Genomic DNA, 14,728 nt, shown 5'->3' on the forward strand with positions numbered 1-14,728 from the left:
CCGGGTCTCCCAGGGGTGGTGATGGCGGGGCAGGATCACCGTGGGTGTGGGGTCCCGCGTCGCGCGGGAACGCGGGGGCCGTGGCCCCGCCGGGAGGGGGTGGGGGTAGGGGCGCTCGGGCGGCGGGCGGAGCGGAGGGGTGGGGGCGGGGGCCGGGGCCGGGGCCGGCCGCCCGGCTCTGCGCTGCGCTCCCGCCCCTCCCCCGCCGCCTCTGAACAAACTTTTCTTTCTCTTCAAGTTGAGGCCGGCGCTGCGGGCGGCGGCGGCGGCGGCGGCGGCGCGGCGGACGGGGCGGCCTGCGCGGCGGGGCGCGGAGCCCCCGACCACGGGCTCGGTCCCGTCCGTGGATCCTCAGGCCCCGGGCCCGACCCCGAGCGACCCGGGGCGGATGGCGCGGGGCGGTGGGCGCCGGCGGCGCTGAGCCCTGCGCGCCATGGCCTCGGCTTGCGGGGCGCCGGGCCCGGGGGGTGCGGGGCCCGGGGGCGCGCTGGGCAGCCCGGCCCCCGCCTGGTACCACCGCGACCTGAGCCGCGCGGCTGCGGAGGAGCTGCTGGCCCGGGCAGGCCGCGATGGCAGCTTCCTGGTCCGAGACAGCGAGAGCGTGGCGGGAGCCTTCGCGCTCTGTGTCCTGTGAGTGCGGCTGGGGCTCCCGGCGGGCGGGGCGCAGCCCCGGGGCCCTTGCTGGGTCGGAGGGCCTGGGACAGTGGGACGCCAGCGCCCCCAGCAGTGGGGACTTGGCTTCCAGCCGGGCTTGAGGAAGGATGCAGGGGGTACTTCCTTCCTGCTCTGTGTCTGGGGACACTTTCTGGGGCCTGGAGGGCAGAGTGGGTAGGGTCCAGCTAGCCAGGGTGGAAGCTTCTGGCAGACCCGCAGGCACCCTCCAGGCACACGGGGCGGGAGGGGTGAGGACGTGTGGCTGTGCATTCCAGGACTGCCTGTAGCTCTGTTTATACGGGATTGAGTGAGCGGTAGGCATAGAGGGAGTTGGGGCCAGAGAGACCAACGCGTGAGTGAGGATGCCCGGCAGCTTCCTTAGGGATCCTGGCTATGCCCCAGGCCTGAGGTTGGGACCAGTGTGGCTATAGATGTCAGGGACTGAGGGCAGAGTGGTGTTGAGAAGAAGGGAGGGGTCGAGGAGGCTCTATGGGGCTGTGTTATTATTTCACAAATCAATGAGCATGTGCGTGTGCCCGGGCCCTGGGTATCCTGGCGGCCCTAGCCCCACCTATGGGTGCGGAATGAGGGGCTAGACTTGGCAGCTCTAGGAGTGGGTCTCGTCCTGTGCCTGTACCCATCGGCTGTGTGTGGCAGTGGTTCTGGGTGAGTTGGTGGGTTTGGAGTCTCTCCCTCAGCTGTCTCCTGTGCCCCAGGGTCTAATACTAGGTGGGCTCCTGTGAGTGTTGTTAGGATCGGGTTATAGTCCACCATAGCCCTGTGAACCCTCCCAAACCCCCATCTTTCTGTCCCTTACCCCATCTGTTCTACTCACTTTTTGGAGGGTGCGTTGACCTAGGTCAGTAGTTCTCATTTAGGGGTTGGTTTTACCCCTCAGGAATATTTGGCAATATTTGGAGACATTTTTCGTTGTCACAGCTGGGATAGTGCTACTGGCATCTAGTGGGTAAAAGCCAGTGATGCCGCCAAACATCCTGCAATACGAAGGACGGCCCCTCACAACAAAGAACTGTGCAGTCTAAAATGTTAGTGGTGTTGGGGTTGAGGACCCCTGACCTGGGGATCTGAAGAGGAAGGGCTCCCTAAGTCTCAGCTTATGCCCCAAGTCTGATGCCCAGGAGAGACTAACAAGGGACAGCTTCGGCAGATGCTCCCAGCCCCCTCCGAGGCATACCCCCTAATTAGGGAGGAGAGGGAGGCAGGTGCTGGGTCAGCTGTTGAGTGGGAGGGGGACAGCTGGGCCTGTGTCTGGGGGAGGAACATTATTGTCCCAGGAGGGGAGAGTCCTGGCTCCACTGCCAGGGGAGGAAATGGGTGGAATGAGGGTCTGTCTGTGTTGGGGGCTTCAGCTTTGCCAGCTGACTCTGGCTACTTGCATCTCAAGAGCCCAGGGATGGGGGGGAGGGTCAGAAATGGTGTAGAAGCCCGGGGGTAGGTGATCAGAAATATACTTGCTTACCTGTATACGTACCCACAGGTACATGGGTGACATTTCAGGACACACCCCTGCTCGCACAAGCACAGGCAATCTGACCAGCTGGCCACCACACAGGCACGGGCCTCTGCCCTGGCTTTAGGTCCCAGCTCTTGTCTTTCACTTACTCTGTGGCCTTAGTCAAATTGCTTTTCTGTTGGAGCCTATTTCCTCTTCTGGAGAATGGGGATGATACTAATATCTGTATCAAAATGCAAGGATTAAATGGGATCACATCTGGGGGGGGTGCCTGGGTGGCTCAGTGGTTGAGTGTCTGCCTTTGGCTCAGGTTGCAATCCCAGGGTCCTGGGATCGAGTCCTTCATCGGGCTCCCTGCAAGGAGGCTGCTTCCCTCTCTGCCTATGTCTCTGCCTCTCTCTGTCTCTCATGAATAAATAAATAAAATCTTTTTTAAAAAATGAGATAATATCTGTAGGGTGTCACAAAGACAGGGCTCAGTAAATAGGATGCTATTATTGTTGTAAATACAGTCCACAAAGAGGTACACACGTAGACACCTGCACAGAATGTTCCCCATCAGCAGCCAGGAGAGTTCCTGAGGGGGGCCTACTTGAGTGGAGGGGATGGACTGTGGGTCTCCTCAAATGGGCATTTGGTCCTGTCTGGCGCCAATACCCCCCTCCTGTCCAGCTCACACGTGGGCCCTGGGTGGCTCCCCTGAGTAAGCCTACCTGAGGGCTGGCTGCAGAGGGAGACTTCCATCCCTACTGAGTGAGGCCTTTGCTGCCCAGGCCTGGCTCAGCTGTCACCTGCTCAGCTGTTGCGGCCATCTGTCAGCACCCCTCTTGCCCCTCCTCAATTTGGGGCTCTTAGAGGCCTGGGTCTCCCACAGGGGGCCCCCTTGGGTCGTCCTAGTTTCCTGCTATCTGGGGAAGGGGGGATAATTCAGGGATACCTGCCTACTTCCTAGCAAAATGGCCCCCAATGCACCCAGCTCCAGCAGAGCCAGACACCAACGTAAACACAGACAGCAGGCGCACACGTGTGTTAGCACATCTCCTATGTGTGCAAACAGAGGTTAACCAGGCTTCTGAGCACTCTTACTCTGGCGGGGGGCCAGAGCTGGTACCACAGTCCAGAGGGGCTATTTAGACAGCTGTGGAGGCCACAAAAGAGCTGCCTGTTGCTTCCCGGGCCCTGTGGTGGGTGTGGAGTCCATGTAGGTCTGGGTGGAGAGGTGGCCAGGAGGGGGGCGGGAGTGGTGGGGGGGGGGGAGGCTGGTCATTCCTGCTCTTGTTGGCAACACTAGCAGGATAGAAGTGGACTGGCCTCATCATTAACCCGTGAGCAGCCTGAGCAAAGGGTTTTAGGAAAACCAAGCTGAGGGAGCTGGGTCCTGAGCCTGGTAGCAGGAGGAAGGCATGCCTTGGGGCTTAGCCCTAGCCAGGGGCGACAGGTTCTGACCCTCGCTTTGTCACTAGGTATCAGAAGCACGTGCACACATACCGAATCCTACCTGATGGAGAAGACTTCCTGGCCGTGCAGGTAGGAGTCTGGCCCCTGACCCTGATTCCACCCTGTAACTTGGGGTCAGCTGGCTGACACTTCTCCCACCCCTGCTGATTGGCAGACCTCACAGGGCGTGCCCGTGCGCCGTTTCCAGACCCTGGGCGAGCTCATTGGCCTGTACGCCCAGCCCAACCAGGGCCTTGTGTGTGCCCTGCTGCTGCCTGTGGAGCGGGAGCGAGAGCCAGACCCACCTGACGACCGTGATGTCTCAGGTGCTGCACACTCTGCCACGTGCAGATGCCTTCCCTGCCCCTTCCCCAGGCGCTGCCTGCTTCTTCCCCTCCCATTTTCTCAGCCCCCCTCCCCTGAAGCCCCCCTGCTACTACCCATGATGCTGAGGCCCTTTACCCCACTTCCATGGAAGCATCTGAAGACACAGCATTCCCCCATACTTCACTGACTCCTGTTCACAGATGGGGAGGATGAGAAGCCTCCGCTGCCCCCACGTTCTGGCTCTACCAGTATTTCTGCCCCCGTGGGGCCCGGCAGCCCCCCAGCAGCCCCTGAGACTCCCACAACTCCAGCTGCTGAGAGGTAAGACCAGAAGCCTCCACACGGAACAGGAATTCCCCTTTCTCCTCTGAGAACCTTGTCCGCATGGGGGCGGGGGGCTTCTAAGCCCCCACTCCACCCCCAGGGGCCCTCATCCCATCTCAGCCCCAGGGGAAGACACCCTGATCCATGGTGCTCTGATCACTGCCAGTACCACCTCCTCTAGGGACAGGGTGGGAGGGCGGGGACAGGGCCAGCAGGTTCTTCACCGACTTCTCCACCCCTCCCTGAAGTGCTCCCAATGGGCTGAGCACTGTCTCGCACGAGTATCTGAAGGGCAGCTACGGACTGGACCTGGAGGCCGTGCGAGGCGGAGCCAGCAACCTGCCCCACCTCACCCGCACCCTTGCCACCTCGTGCCGGAGGCTGCACAGGTACCTGGCACGCACAACACTGCGCATGCAGCCTCTCCTCTGACCCGTGCTCACCTGCCCCCTGCCCCCTGCACAGATGTCCTGACCTCTGCTCTCTGGCCCGGAACGGGGACTCAGCTGTCGTTTCCTGAATTTTCCTCACCCGTGAACCCTTGGATCCTTATGGTGGAGGCTGAAGCTACACACTCAGCCATCCTTCCCTGTCCTTGGGTCGGGGCGGGGAGTTCTGACCGGTCGTCTCCCCTAGCGAGGTGGACAAGGTCCTGGCGGGTCTGGAGATCCTGTCCAAGGTGTTCGACCAGCAGAGCTCTCCCATGGTCACTCGCCTCTTGCAGCAGCAGGTGGGATTATGGTGGGGGCCTGTGGGGAGTGGGTTGATGTCTGGGGCCGGGGGGACCCTCCTGTTCGGCGGCCTCAGGGACCAGTCTTACCCTTCCTCTGTGCAGAATCCAGCACAGACTGGGGAGCAGGAGCTGGAGAGCCTGGTGTTGAAGCTGTCGGTGTTAAAGGACTTCTTGTCGGGCATCCAGAAGAAGGTAGCCTGGCTCCTGACCTCTGACCTGACCCACCAGACCCCAACTATTTGCAATGACCTAAATGATCTCCACCCCCAGTGTACACCTCAGCATCAACCCCACTGTCAGCCGTCTCCCTCCCAGTCCCCGCTCTCTGCACATCCCCTGACCTTGCCTGCCCTTACTCGCCCCAGGCACTGAAGGTCCTGCAGGACATGAGCTCTACGGCCCCGCCAGCCCCGCCACAGCCGGCTATACGTAAGGCCAAGACTGTGCCTGTGCAGGCCTTTGAGGTATGCAAAGAAGTGTTCGGGGGACCCCTGGGGCAAAGGGCGGTGGAGGGTGGAGGGGGTGGTACTTGATCGGGGTCTTTTCAGCAGCCCCCCACCTCGTGACCTGCAGGTGAAGTTAGATGTGACCCTGGGTGACCTGACCAAGATCGGGAAGTCACAGAAGTTCACGCTCAGCGTGGATGTGGAGGGCGGGCGGCTGGTGCTGCTGCGGAGGCAGCGGGACTCACAGGAGGACTGGACAACCTTCACACATGACCGCAGTGAGCCAGGGCCTGACCTTGGGTGGGGGGGGCGGTGGGCAGGGCAGCCTCCGGGCCTCAGTGCAGTGTGACCGGCCTCCATCCCCTAGTCCGCCAGCTCATTAAGTCCCAGCGCGTCCAGAACAAGCTAGGCGTCGTGTTTGAGAAGGAGAAGGATCGGACACAGCGCAAGGACTTCATCTTTGTCAGCGCCCGGGTGAGCAGCGTGTTGGGCTGGCCCCCTGCAGGGGTTCCTGGGGCCCGGAAGGAGAGGAAATGTGTGATGCAGGTGACCCGTCCCTCCTGACAGGGCAGACAGTGTACGTATGGAGATGGGTGGCCCGAGGGTAGAGGCAGATAGATGTTCATTTGGTGAACATTTCCTGAGAGCTGTCCTCTGCTTGAGTAGTGGGTGTACAGTGGTGGACCAGACAGGTGTATCCCTCCCCTCATGGGACCTGCCACCTACCAGGGACCCCCCCTCAACTGGCTGTTGTCCCCCCAGAAGCGGGAGGCCTTCTGCCAGCTACTGCAGCTCATGAAGAACAAGCACTCCAAGCAAGATGAGCCGGACATGATCTCTGTCTTCATAGGCAGTTGGAACATGGGTCAGGCCCGGGTAGGGCTGGGGTGGGAGAGAGGTCAGGGGTCAGGGTCAGGGGCCTGACCATCACCCCATCCCCTTCACCTCCAGGAAGCGTGCCACCTCCAAAAAACGTGACATCTTGGTTCACATCAAAGGGTCTAGGGAAGACCCTAGATGAGGTCACGGTGACCATACCCCATGACATCTATGTCTTTGGGACCCAGGAGAACTCGGTGGGTGACCGCGAGTGGCTGGACCTGCTACGCGGGGGCCTCAAGGAGCTCACAGATCTGGATTACCGCCCGGTGAGAGAGGGTCTTGCTGTCCAGTCTCCCCTCCTCAGACCCCAACCCAAACGATCCTGCTTGACCCCACAGGCCACCCGGGGAGCACAACTTGCCTGCCTTTCCCTCTGGCCCCCAGGGTATCCATTAGGAAATCTAATGAGTGCTTCATGCTGTAGGAATGTGCTCTGTTTCTCTCTGGCCCTTCAGGAGAAAGGGGTGGCAGCCCTTCCTATCCTGTGACTGACGGTGCCCTCTCCAGTATAGACGGGGATGGGGGTGGGGGCATGGAATGCGGCAGTGCCCCAGCCCCAGGCAGGGGTAACCGCGAGCCTTCTACCCAGATTGCCATGCAGTCGCTGTGGAACATCAAGGTAGCCGTGCTGGTCAAGCCAGAGCATGAGAACCGAATCAGCCATGTCAGTACATCCAGCGTGAAGACCGGCATCGCCAACACCCTGGGTGAGCGGGTGGCCAGGATCCCTCTGTCCATACCTCCTGCTTCCTCTCCAGCTCATAGTCTCCCCCTTTCAGGTGGTCTCAGTTTTCTCCTATATAGAGCCCTTTGAACTCTGTAAAGCATGTTCATATTCTAAATGTCTTCCAGCACCACCAGGAAGGCAGGGCCAGGATGGTTATCTCCATCTCATAGATGATAAAACTCAACCTACCTAAAGCTCTCAAGCCCAGGGTTGCCAAGTGACTTGACCAAGGTGACACAGCTAGTATGTAGTGGAGCTATCTTAGTGCCCAGGCCTCTTGGTTGGTGGTCCAGTGCTCCCTTGGCAGAGATTCTGCTCAGAATCTGCAGGTCTTTTCAGTTTCACCCTTGGGGTCCCCTGTGATCACTAGGGGCTTTGTTCACACATGCAGAGAGACTCAGGCTGTCCACGTGAACTGCGCGTGCCCTGTGTGGCCCCCAGGAAGGGGGGATGTGTTTAGAGACCTGTCTGCCTTGTAGCCTCTGGGAGGGTGGGGAGGATCTTCCCACTGCTGCTTCGGGGGATGGGGGCAGAGGGGAGAGTTGGGAGCCCTCCAAAGGTGACGCAGGCCATCCTCTTTTGCTTGCTTGGACAGGAAACAAGGGAGCCGTGGGAGTCTCCTTCATGTTCAATGGCACCTCATTTGGCTTTGTGAATTGCCACCTCACTTCAGGAAATGAGAAAACTGCCCGGTAAGGGGGCACCTTTCTAAGTCTTTACCCTCATTCCCTATTCACCTGAGACCTAGTCCCTCTCCCACATCCCAGTCCATGGCCCTCCTGCATCCCTGTCCCCAAGACTGCCCTCTCCCTTGTCCCAACTCAAGAGTCCTCTACTGCCCCTCATCTTGATCTTGTTTCCAGCTCTTTCCTCTGTCCCCAGGGACCCTGATCTGTACCCCAGCCCCGACCCCAGAGACTTCTTCCCTTCCTGCCGGTCCCTGGCCCCTGACCCTGGAGACATCCCCCTACCCCCTATAGGCGGAACCAGAACTACCTGGACATCCTGCGGCTGCTCTCGCTGGGCGACCGGCAGCTCAGTGCCTTTGACATCTCTCTACGTTTCACTCACCTCTTCTGGTTTGGGGACCTAAACTACCGCCTGGACATGGACATCCAGGTGCAAAGAGGGCTGCCAGGTGGCTAGGAGGGAAGCTGGGCTGGGGGCCAGCTGGGCTCCCATCTCTGGCTCTGGCTTAAGAGGGAGTTGCCAGCCCTTGTGTCTTCACCACAGGAGATCCTCAACTACATCAGCAGGAAGGAGTTTGAGCCACTGCTCAGGGTGGACCAGCTAAACTTGGAACGCGAGAAGCACAAAGTCTTCCTTCGATTCAGTGAGTGTGGGCCTGGCAGGTCTCTGAGGGCTAGGGCCCGTATGGTCTCCCTGTGTCTTTAGGGCCCTGACCCCTACCCGTTCCCTGCCTTCCCTAGGTGAGGAAGAGATCTCCTTCCCACCCACCTACCGCTATGAGCGGGGTTCCCGGGACACGTATGCCTGGCACAAGCAGAAGCCAACTGGGGTGAGCCAAGGGAACAGGGGTAGGGGGGCCTTGGGAGACTCCTGGGCTGCAGTGAATCAGGAGTGCGTGTCTGGTCAAGGTCTGGGCAGTTACTCCTGTAGCTCCTTGGGCCCTCTAAGGCCGTAGGGTGGACGATCCTGGGTGTTATGAGGACCCAAGAAGGGAGGTGGGTGCTGGGGCCTGGTGTAGTAAGAGTGTTGGGCCTCATCAGCCCTGCAGCTGGTGGTGGCCCTCATGCTGAGCCACCCCAGCTGTTTGCCCTGACCATGCTGACATCCCCTACCCCAGGTCCGGACCAATGTGCCTTCATGGTGTGACCGGATTCTCTGGAAATCCTACCCCGAGACACACATCATCTGCAATTCCTATGGTCAGAGTCTCCTGGACAGGGGGATGGGCTGTCCTGGATGGTCCTCATGCCGGTGCTGCCCTAGCTTTGGGAAGCGGGAGCAGAGAGGAAAGAGCTTGCCTCTGAGCTCCCATTCTAATCCCAGGTTGCACTGATGACATCGTCACCAGCGACCACTCCCCCGTGTTCGGGACATTTGAGGTTGGGGTTACCTCTCAGTTCATCTCCAAGAAAGGTGACTGTTGTGAATGTGCTGGTGGGTGGGTGGGCACACTGCTCTGGGGATGTGAAACAGTTTGACTATCTCTGTGTGTATGTGTGTGTTTGGGTATATGTACGTACGAGAATGTTTCTGAATATGTACTGTGTGAGGGTGTCTGTGTACCCAGGGCACCGTGAAAGGTGCCTGCCCATGAGTGAGTGTATTCATATGAATGTAAACACATATGTATGTGTCTTTATTTGCCTGGAGCCATGTGTGTTCCCCTGAGTGTGCCTAGTAGTGTGGGGGATTGTGGGCAGGCAGTCCCTGCAGATATTCTGTTCCCCAGCCCCCTTCTTAGATGGTCTCTCATCCTTGGGCTCTCTGTTTGTCTGGGCCAGGATCTGGGCTTTGGGGCCTCCCCATTGGTTGCTTGGGATGGGGGAGGTACCTCCCTCCTGGCCTTCCTGCCTCCTTTGCCAGGGCCCCTGATTTCCTGTCCCAGGGCTCAGTGTCTGTCCTGTTCCTCCTGTCACCCTCTCAGCCCTCCTCACTGCCTTCCTCCCTTTGCCCCTCAGGGCTCTCAAAGACTTCAGACCAGGCCTACATTGAGTTTGAGAGCATTGAGGCCATCGTGAAGACAGCTAGCCGCACCAAGTTCTTCATTGAGTTCTACTCCACCTGCCTGGAGGGTCAGAGGCAGGACCAGGGCTGAGTGTGGGCCAAGAGGGATGGGGAGGCCCCGGGGGCCCAGAGCGGTCAGCCCCCTAGATGGCAGAAGGGAATCCAGGAGGTGGCACTCAGTTGGGTATCCCCTACCCTCACCCCAGAGTACAAGAAGAGCTTCGAGAATGATGCTCAGAGCAGTGACAACATCAACTTCCTCAAGGTGCAGTGGTCTTCACGCCAGCTGCCCACGGTGAGGCTTTTGGCAGGGTCTGAGCTTGTAGGTGAGGGCACAGGGAGAGGTGTGAAAGAGCACATATGGTGCATGCGTGTGTGTGTGTGTGTGTGTGTGTGTGTGTGTGTGTGTGTGTTGTGTGGTGGGGCTAGGCATGAGTAAGGGTGAGGGCATTTGCTTTATTTGGGAGGTGTGGGACCAAGTTACAGATTCATTCATTCATTCATAAACACTTTTCGAGCCTTTGCTCAATGTCAGGTCCTGTGTTGGCCATTGAGGATGTAGAAAATTAACTACATAAATGTTAGGAAAGGCCCATGCAGGGCCATGTCTTCTACATTAAGGATTTGGGATCTTTCCTTAATAGTTGAGTGGGAGTGAGCTTGGATGAGTCTGAGGGTTGGGGTGAGCAGTGTCATGGGCAGGAGGGGCTCGTTGGGGCTTTGTCCTTCACTAGGCCTCTCTGCTCCCCAGCTCAAGCCAATTCTGGCTGATATTGAGTACCTGCAGGACCAGCACCTCCTGCTCACGGTCAAGTCCATGGATGGCTACGAATCCTATGGTGAGGGGGGGAAGTGGAGGGGGAGCATGGAGGGGGAGCAGGGAGAGGTCCCAAGAGGCACAGAAAGCCAAGCAGAACTCTAGAAAGGTTCTGACAGTCTGCCCGTCTGCCCTGTCTGCCCCATCTGCCCTTCAGGGGAGTGCGTGGTGGCGCTCAAGTCCATGATTGGCAGCACAGCCCAGCAGTTCCTGACCTTCCTGTCCCACCGTGGCGAGGAGACAGGCAACATCCGTGGCTCCATGAAGGTGCGGGTGCCCACAGAGCGCCTGGGCACCCGTGAGCGACTCTACGGTGGGGGCTCCATTGGGAGGGATATGGGGCATGAGATGGGGTGGTGTGGGCAGGTCTAGGAGGGGGGACTGCGGGTAGGGGGAGGGCACGTTAGAATCCCTGGAATCTTTGGAAGTTCTGTAGCAACGCCTGAAAGTGGGCCTGCCTTCAGGAGTAGCTGGAAAGGGGCTGCTGGTAGGCCCAGGGGGTGTCTAGGGTCCAGGATCCCAGGTCCCCTCTGAGTCTTCTTTCTCTTCCTCCCCCAGAGTGGATCAGCATTGATAAGGATGAGGCAGGAGCAAAGAGCAAAGCCCCCTCTGTGTCTCGAGGCAGCCAGGATCCCAGGTGAACTGGGACTATGCTGGGTGTCCCATGAAGGGGTGCCTGGGGGCTTTGGGTCAGTCTCTACCTCATCTCACCCCTATACACCCCTGGCAGGTCAGGGAACCGCAAGCCAGCCCCTGCAGAGGCCTCCTGCCCACTGTCTAAGTTATTCGAAGAACCAGAGAAACCACCACCCACTGGGAGGCCCCCAGCCCCACCTCGAGCTGCTTCCCGGGAGGAGCCCTTGACGCCCAGGTGAGAGAAGGAACCTGTTATACCGCCCCCCCCCCCCGCCCCCACTTCATCTACTGCTATGCTTGGCTCTCAGGGCCAGCCCGGGGACCGTTTGCTGCCTGAGTGAGATGATGCCCCATGGCTGGGGGTGCTGGGGCTCTGCTCCTATGGCCACTCTGGCCATCCAGGCCTCCCCGAGGCGAGGCTCTCTGAGTCCAAGGAAGCAGTCAGCCTTTCTTCCCGGCTCTGCCTTAAAAAAATAGAACTAGAAGTTGTTTCTGCAACAGTTCCCTCCAAATTTAGCTTGGGTTTTCTGTTTGGTCTCAGCATGGCATTTCCTTCGGTGCATACTTTGGAACACTGTCCTACAAGATGCCCCATCGGAAACGGGTTGGTGGTCAAATGAGTTTGGGGAATGGTTCTGACTAGATTCTTTTCTTAGGTAGTCCCAGTGCACATTAGTTTTGCAGAAGCTCTGAGCATGTGGACAGGAAGGAAACCCCCTTTTCAACGCTGTTGAGTATAGTTTCCCAAACTTAACCAGCCAGGAAACTTCTTTTCCACACAGTGACTATTAATACCCTGGGGAACTAGTGTTCTGTGGATCATACTCGAGGAAAGTGAGGCTTCCTAATTATATCCGATTGTTGCTTGAACTTAAATAAAAGTTCCTAGCCATGGTTTGGTGCTTTTTCACTCACCTTCACCTGTTATCGGTCACCTTGGTTTTATCCTCAGGCTTGAGTAAAACTAACCTGAATCCCTGGGTAAAATTCCTCAGTAGATTGGCCTCAGGCGCCTTCACAGGATTTCATGCCCTAGCCGGCCATTCCAACCAAAGGCCTTTGTCGCCCTGCCTTCTGGCACCTGTTTTCACTGATGTAAGCTCAGGACTTTCACAAAGTCATGAAAGAAGGATCTGAGAATCTTGGCAAGGAAGGCAAGAAAGTTCAAGGATTATCTATTCAACCACTGAGTCTCCTGCATCTTAGAGGTGAAGACACCAAGGGCCAGAGAGAGAAAGTGATGTGCTCAAGGTCACGTGCAATCCTATGACCAGGGGCCCACGGTCCTGACCCCCAGTCCAGTTCTCCTTCCACTGTATCCATTGCCTTCCTGACTTGATTATCCTGCTCCCAAACCCAGGTTGAAGGCAGAGGGGGCTCCAGAGCCGGAAGGGGTGGCAGCCCCCCCACCCAAGAACAGCTTCAATAACCCTGCCTACTACGTCCTTGAAGGGGTCCCCCACCAACTGCTGCCCCCGGAGCCACCCTCGCCTGCCAGGGCCCCTGTCCCACCGGCCACCAAGAACAAAGTGGCCATCACAGTGCCTGCTCCACAGCTCGCGCGCCACCGGCACCCCCGTGTGGGAGAGGGGAGCTCATCGGATGAGGAGTCTGGGGGCACACTGCCCCCTCCAGACTTTCCACCCCCACCCCTGCCAGACTCGGCCATCTTCCTGCCCCCCAGCCTGGATCCTTTGCCAGGACCGGTGGTCCGGGGCCGCAGTGGGGGTGAGGCCCGTGGCCCACCACCTCCCAAGGCCCATCCAAGACCCCCACTGCCCCCAGGCCCCTCACCTACCAGTACTTTCCTGGGGGAGGTAGCCAGTGGGGACGATCGCTCCTGCTCCGTGCTGCAGATGGCCAAGACTCTGAGTGAGGTGGACTATGCTCCAGCTGGGCCTGGCCGCTCAGTGCTTCTGCCAGGCCCCCTGGAGCTGCAGCCGCCCCGGGGACTGCCCTCGGACTATGGCCGGCCTCTCAGCTTCCCTCCACCTCGAATCCGAGAGAGCATCCAGGAGGACCTGGCAGAGGAGGTGTGTGGACCAGGGGTGGCTATCTGTGTGTACCTGAGGTGTGTGCTTGCCCATGGACAGTGGTATCCCTTTATGGCACCATTTCGACACTCAATGGGGTCCCTTCTGCCCTGAGCTGGGTACTGGGGAGTTGGGAGGTGGGGGGCGGGGAACATGAATCAGCCCGTTTTTGCCTCTTCCCCTAGAGCCTGTAGTAGAATGTGGCTGCAGGGGCTTCTTCTCTGGGTGGGTGCTCTCGGTGCTCCCCCTGACATGCGCTATTCCCTCAGGCTCCGTGCCCGCAGGGCGGGCGGGCCGGCGGGCTGGGCGAGGCAGGCATGGGCGCCTGGCTGCGGGCCATCGGTTTGGAGCGCTATGAGGAGGGCCTGGTGCACAATGGCTGGGACGACCTGGAGTTTCTCAGGTGGGGGCGGGGCTGGAGGCGGATGGGGTGGGGCTGGCCCCGGGGCGGAGCTACGGGCCCTCTAGACCACTTCGCCCACCTCCCAGCCTCTCTTACCCCTACAGCGACATCACGGAGGAGGACCTGGAGGAGGCTGGGGTGCAGGACCCGGCTCACAAGCGCCTCCTTTTGGACACCCTGCAGCTCAGCAAGTGATAGCGGTGGCGCTGCGAAGCTGCGGACTCGGCACCCCTGCTCCCACCCTCCAACTAAGGCCCAGCCATAGCCCCAAAGTTGAAAAGCTGTGAGGGGTGGGGCAGTACCTCTCCGCCTATTTATTGGGGATCTGCGTTCCCCACTGCCCAAACGTTTGGAATGCCCTAATTAGGACATCCTGCCCCTCCCCCGCCCCAGGGTTCCGCAGGTCAGTTGCCGAGATTACCGAGGACTTTGGTTATTCTGGTGCTGACCTCCCTTTCTGAATCCCTACTCCCAGCCTCAGGGGTGCCCGTAGGGTCCACTTGGGTACGTCTGGGCCCCCACTTTCACCGTTTCTGCTGCCCTCCACCTGGCCTGAACCACGAGGGGGGTGGAGCTCAGCTAGGACCCTTCCCAACCCCCATTCTGGGGGTGTCCGTCCGGAAATGAAGGAATAGCCCAAGGACCGGGCTGGGGTTTATTTAAGCTTTTCTGCGTGGGTTTAGGGAGGGCGGGCACTTTAATATTATCGGGGCTGGTTAGGGTGGGGAGAAGGATCTGGGCCATAAAGTGGTAGTTTGCTTAGTTCTCACTGTCTCCCTGTCTATACCACCCCGGGCTGCGGATCTGTGGCAGCAGTGGGTTCCTTGCTGGTTGCAAGCGGGGACGGGCTCTTGCAGGCAGCTTATCCCCCATCCTGGGTACTCAGAAGGGTTGCCAGCGTTACATCTTCAATAAATTAAGTTTTATTTGGATTGAGCAAAACTCACCTCAATAAATTACAAGTTTTTCAAAGGAAAAGAACGACAACAACCAAAAACAAACAAAAAATTCAGGAAAGAGGAAACCCCTCTGTCCCGATGCCCTGGCAGCCAGCCCCGCTTCTCTGAACAGGCCTAACCTCTGCGCCAGACCGGCTGGAAACGGGAGGGGATAAATTGGCAGTGAGACCCTTCGGGCGTCT

The 14,728-nt window shown here is 59.0% G+C and overlaps 1 protein-coding gene across 1 annotated transcript; it reads left to right on the plus strand.

The window, feature by feature from the left end:
* The first annotated feature begins 297 nt into the window (after positions 1–297).
* Positions 298–14,519, plus strand: INPPL1 (inositol polyphosphate phosphatase like 1). The gene is made up of 28 exons (XM_026010619.2): positions 298–630; positions 3,592–3,655; positions 3,741–3,891; positions 4,093–4,213; positions 4,465–4,605; positions 4,853–4,946; positions 5,052–5,141; positions 5,315–5,413; positions 5,523–5,673; positions 5,763–5,869; positions 6,158–6,260; positions 6,347–6,543; positions 6,867–6,984; positions 7,600–7,696; positions 7,985–8,123; positions 8,238–8,337; positions 8,435–8,523; positions 8,812–8,893; positions 9,018–9,107; positions 9,653–9,766; positions 9,905–9,993; positions 10,450–10,537; positions 10,673–10,828; positions 11,074–11,152; positions 11,246–11,386; positions 12,512–13,184; positions 13,454–13,587; positions 13,692–14,519. Exons 1-28 carry the CDS (start codon positions 434–436, stop codon positions 13,780–13,782), a joined length of 3,795 nt encoding a protein of 1,264 aa, XP_025866404.2. The 5' UTR covers positions 298–433; the 3' UTR covers positions 13,783–14,519.
* The last annotated feature ends 209 nt before the right edge of the window (positions 14,520–14,728 follow it).

This window comes from Vulpes vulpes, chromosome 11 (genome assembly GCF_048418805.1).
Source record: "Vulpes vulpes isolate BD-2025 chromosome 11, VulVul3, whole genome shotgun sequence".
In the NCBI taxonomy this organism is placed as follows: Eukaryota; Metazoa; Chordata; class Mammalia; order Carnivora; family Canidae; genus Vulpes; species Vulpes vulpes.

Bases quoted from the DNA above. Each gene is read 5' to 3' on its own strand.
- INPPL1 (XM_026010619.2), top strand. From the start codon at position 434: ATGGCCTCGGCTTGCGGGGCGCCGGGCCCGGGGGGTGCGGGGCCCGGG. The intron at 8,524-8,811 runs GTGAGCCAAGGG...CCCCTACCCCAG, and splicing joins ACAAGCAGAAGCCAACTGGG to GTCCGGACCAATGTGCCTTC. The intron at 13,185-13,453 runs GTGTGTGGACCA...CTATTCCCTCAG, and splicing joins AGGAGGACCTGGCAGAGGAG to GCTCCGTGCCCGCAGGGCGG.